This window comes from Alosa alosa, chromosome 19 (genome assembly GCF_017589495.1).
Source record: "Alosa alosa isolate M-15738 ecotype Scorff River chromosome 19, AALO_Geno_1.1, whole genome shotgun sequence".
Taxonomy (NCBI): Eukaryota; Metazoa; Chordata; class Actinopteri; order Clupeiformes; family Clupeidae; genus Alosa; species Alosa alosa.
Genome location: NC_063207.1, coordinates 1,358,788 through 1,363,787, shown reverse-complemented (window position 1 = coordinate 1,363,787; position 5,000 = coordinate 1,358,788). Strand labels below are relative to the sequence as shown.

At 44.5% G+C, this 5,000-nt stretch overlaps 1 protein-coding gene across 1 annotated transcript in view; it reads left to right on the top strand.

Moving 5' to 3' along the window:
* Positions 1-2,433: 2,433 nt before the first annotated feature.
* LOC125284313 (vasoactive intestinal polypeptide receptor 2-like) overlaps positions 2,434-5,000 on the top strand; it is a 27,195-nt gene continuing 24,628 nt past the window's right edge. The window contains exon 1 of the mRNA XM_048228221.1: positions 2,434-2,667. Within this exon, the coding sequence (XP_048084178.1) occupies positions 2,434-2,667 (234 nt within the window). The remainder of the gene's footprint in view (positions 2,668-5,000) is intronic.

Here is a 5,000-nt window from a genome sequence, read left to right as displayed (position 1 = left end):
GCCCTCTGATCTTATCTGGCGCCCCCCAGAGGATACGACATGTAATGTCTGCATATCGACATCAAATGTTCCAATATGAAAATGCTCAATAAATAAATTTGATAACATATCACCCAGCCGGGGCAGTCTCCACCCAATCATGTCTCTCTCTCTCTCACACACACACACACACAGATGGTGGACAGGACAGTCTCCACCCAACCATGTCTCTCACACACACACACACACACACACAGCTGGTGGACAGCAGTCTTCACCCAGCCATGTCTCACCAGTGTTGGGGAGTAACAGGAATACATGTACCGGTGTTTCGTATTCAGAACACAAATGATGTACAAACTGTATTCCGTTACAGTGACAAGTTAAATAGTTGGTATTTAGAATACAGTTACATTGTTGAAATTAATGGATTACATGACAATACTTCTCTGTTTCATAAGTTTATTCACTCTCTAAATAAATTAAGGCAACTCCATTTCCCTGAAGCTCCTGAAAGCAATCTATGATGAAATTGTGTCCATGTTTAAATCCAAGCCCCGCCGTCTTGCACTAGCCTCACATTGCACCTGTCAAAACGCAGCCAGCGCGCATTATGGACGCGTCATCGAGACCCTGAAATGACTGTACAGCAAATTAGGAGTAAAGTACTGTAAGTGGAGGTGACTCCTGTTCCTCACTGATCGTGGTTCCTGATGTCTGTTCAAAGGATATTTTCCCAAGTAGGCTATTAATAGCTCAGGCCACTTCGGCCAATCGGTTACACAGTTTGCAATAAACAAAGCCTAGTTCACGTGTTGATTTAGACCTACAATAAAACCCATTTCTAAAATAGGCACTGCATTCTCTAAGCTTTTTCTAATTAGATCTACATTTACGTTTTAAAATGAATTATGGTGCAGCCTCTGAAGAATTATTCTTGCTAGTAGCATATTTTAACGTTTTTTGATTGCCATTACACGATCACGTTAATTTTGAGAGCACTGATATACAGCATGTTTACATTTGCAGGTCATTTGCGTTCCACCTGTCATATGCGCCCCTCACTTGTACTGGGTTGATGCCACCGAAAAATCTCACAGCCAGGCACATCTTAATTATAGGCTAATGTCTGGCTACGCCCTTAAAGTAGCCTATTTTTTTAATTAGCCTAGTCGCCTGCTGTAGTTTTAGTGGTCACCTTGCTATTTTATAGTTGTATCAGGTAGCTTAGTTGACTTTACATTCTCCTAACACTTCAGCCATTGGAACAGAAGAACACACCAGAATAGGCCTGTTTAGTAAGCAGGAATTGATGGCCGCATTCCTACACTTATAAAATGCAATTCAATGCGGAAGTAATCCAAGTATTCAGAATACGTTACTCAGATTGAGTAACGTAACGGATTACGTTACAAATTACATTTTTGGGCATGTATTCTGTAACGGAATACGTTTTGAAAGTAACCTTCCCAACACTGTGTCTCACACATACACACACACACACACACAGCTGGTGGACAGGGCAGTCTCCACCCAATCATGTCTCTCTCTCTCTCACACACACACACAATCATGTCTCACATACACACAGCTGGTGGACAAGGGGAGGGCCTTGGAGTGACTGACAGGGGGAGGGGCTTTGGGTGATTGACAGGGGGATGGAGTCCATAAGAGTAATTCACAGGATGAGGGGAATACGAAAACTGCACAACTTGATGATTATAATTCTATAGGCTGTATCATTAGAAACTCTATTAACTCTATAACTGTATTATTAGAAACTATAAACTCTATAACTGTATTATTAGAAACTATTAACTCTATAACTGTATTATTAGAAACTCTATAACTTTTCAATTCTACAGCTTCATAACACCTCCCAGTGTAGGCTACTGGCCATCATATCACCCAATTAGTTATGAATAATTATGAATTCCCTCCCTCTCTCACTCTCTCTTTATCTCTCTTCCTCTCTCTCTCTCTCTCTCTCTCCGTGAGGTTGTGTGTGTGTGTGTAGAAAAGTTATTGTGAGATTGGGTTAAATGATCTGACTTATCAAAGGCATCAGTTCTGTAAGCCTATATTCCTGTGAGATCCCGTACAGTCTGCATGACACGCGTGACAGTCCCGTTAGAAGAATGAGCCACTGGAACGGAGAATCATTTTGCTCGCGCCTGGAAGACGGTTCCTCCTGTTCAGAGTTCTGACACTGAGCGACATCATTACCGATTCCACGCGGACACTCTGATCTGCCCAGCAGAATGCGCACACTGTGAGCCGCGCGATAGCGGCAATGGATTTCTTTTCTCGCCGCGGGGAAGCAATGTGCCGATGCTTTTAAACTCAGTTCGGTGATTCGGGAGCTTTCCAACACACACAGTTACACAGAGAGAGAGAGAGAGAGAGAGAGAGAGAGATCGGTTTGCTGATAAATGCACACATTGGCCAACGCCAATGAGTTCATCCCATTCCGTTCATCTCTCCTCGCGCATCCAAACTCTCCTCCCGCGTCCAAACTACTGTAGGTTCCGCGAGTCGGGACTGAACTTTAGCGCTAGAGCTCTTGCGCGGGAAACCCGACACCAACTGAAGAGGTCCCGAACTGCTCTGGAGGAAGAGAACGAGCCGTTGGTCATCATGGGAACTCTAACGGCAACCCTGCTTGTAGTGGCCGCGCTGTCGGTGTTGGTAAGAGCCACTTTTCGTCTCCCTGTTGACTTGCCTCGTGCCCCGGTCTGGCGAGAGCTGTGCGGCTCAGTGCGCGGGCTGACAGGCAGCCTACAGGAACTTGTCGCGTGAAGTTTGGATGTAAGATGGGCTCCACCTAACCCGGGCTAATTCCTTTGCCAAAAATGTTTTGCAACGCAAGTGTTGTGTTAAGTATGGACGGTGGTGTCTTCTGCACACACACACACACACACACACACCTGGATATAGGCCATCTGGTTAGTCAGCGTAACATGATCTAAGGAATCTTGAAATGATACATAGTTGAGGTCATTCTGAATTTTCTTCGGGACTCATAAAGTGTCTCTATCGATCTGTCTGTCTGCCTGTCTATCTATCTATCTATCTATCTATCTATCTATCTACTGGGTGTAGTGGTAAAATAAGATGTGGGTATATTATGAATTCTGATCATGGTAAGGTGGATTGCGCCATGCGGTATCAGATTCTTTTAAAAAGGCATGCAGAATGTTTGATGATGGTGGAGGTTATTGTCCAAAGTTTTTTAACAATATCAGTGGTATTAAATGGTTCCTAGAGAGTTGATGAGTGTACAGTGTGATTTTTGAATGTTAAAAGTTGTGTTTGGTGAATAAACTTTTGAGAGGTGGATAAACTCTATTGCTGAAAATGTAGAGGTGGATAAACTGCGTTTACTTGCGTTTTAGTCTCTGTTGAAAGACGAGTGACACATTATTCAGGATTCCATATTGTAGCTTTTACTCAGCAACTCGTAAAGGCAGTAAAGCCATTACAGGCTTGTTGCCTTTACGTAAAGGCAACTTGGGTCAGGCTCGTCATTCACTGCATGCGCAGTGCCCATTTAGAGTATTCAAACCTATCTCATTACTTATGAACATTTGGTGAATAACATAACATATTCAATTCAATTCAAAGCACTTTATTTGTCCCCAAGGGGCAATTTAAAAGGGCGCATTACAGTCCTGCTGAAAAAAACAGCTAGAAACCAGCTTATGCTGGTAGCTGGTTTTAGCTGGTCTTTGCTGGTTTTCTTCCAGCTCTTGCTGGTGTAGCTGGTTGGACCACCAGCTGGATATGCTGGCATGACCATCTGAGGAAGCTGGTCATGCTGGTTTGACCAGCCTGTCGTGTGAGATACAGCTGGTGCAAGATGGTCATGCTGGTGACCAGCCTGCCAAGCTTGACATTGTTTGTGCAAGATGGTCATGCTGGTTTGACCAACATAAGCTGGCACGGCCAGTTAAACCAGCAGTGTAGACCAGCAACACCAGCTAAAATGACCAGCTTCAGGTGGTACAACAAGCAAAACCAGCTGAATTACCATCGTTAGGTGGGTAAACCAGCTGAAGGTATGTTTTCGCAAGAGATTTGCTGGTCTAGCTGGTCAACCATCATAGGGTGGTCAAACAAGCTGGTCAACAAGCTGGTCAACCAGCAAACCACCTTTAGCTGGTCAGGCTGTTTTTTTCAGCAGGGAGTAGCTTATATATATTCAAGGGACAAGGAACACAATCAACAACATAACCAGCACGCATACTATACGATCAACCAACACACATATTTCACAGGCACACTGGACAATCACACCACATATCATCTTTCATCACATAGTAGTAGTTATACAAGTTTTAAAAGTTCTTAAAGTGCTTCCTTAGTGCTTCAATTAAAAAAAGTGCATATAGAGGCTATTACAATCATGAGTCGGTTATCATTCATAAGCTGGACAACCCTTGGGATGAAGGTTGCCTTCCTCCTTTGTGTCCGGCAAAGCGGACAGCGGAGTCTGCGTCCTGAGGGGATAAATGTTCTACAGCCTCCACTACCCCTATCTATCTATCTATCTATCATTGTCTGCCTCTATCTCTGTAAAAAGAGGGCAGTCATGTCGAGGGGAAAAGAGCATGAGTAAAATAGGGCAGCATTGCAGCTTGCTTATCCTGCTGTTTTGGACTGCCTACCCCGTTAAACACCTCACGGCTATGTGCATTTAACACCTCAGTTAAACCACGGTCCTACCTTGCGCTCTACCTAAATGTGGATTCGTGTCAGAATTCATTGGGGATGTGAGTGTATCAGTAAGAATCGGCAGTAAACCCCCCCCTCCCCCTTGCATTTTTCTTTGACTCAAGCTACCGCGTCCTCCACCCTCGTCCACACTACCATGCCCACATTGCAGGTGCGCTATTCAAGTTTGTTCCCTGGCGTATGCTCAAGAGGAGCCTCAAGGGGTCTGGTTGGAGTGAGAACACGCTGCGGCCCTGGACGACCTCGATGGAGGGGAGTGGGGAACCGGTGATGCGTTGGGCAGTGTT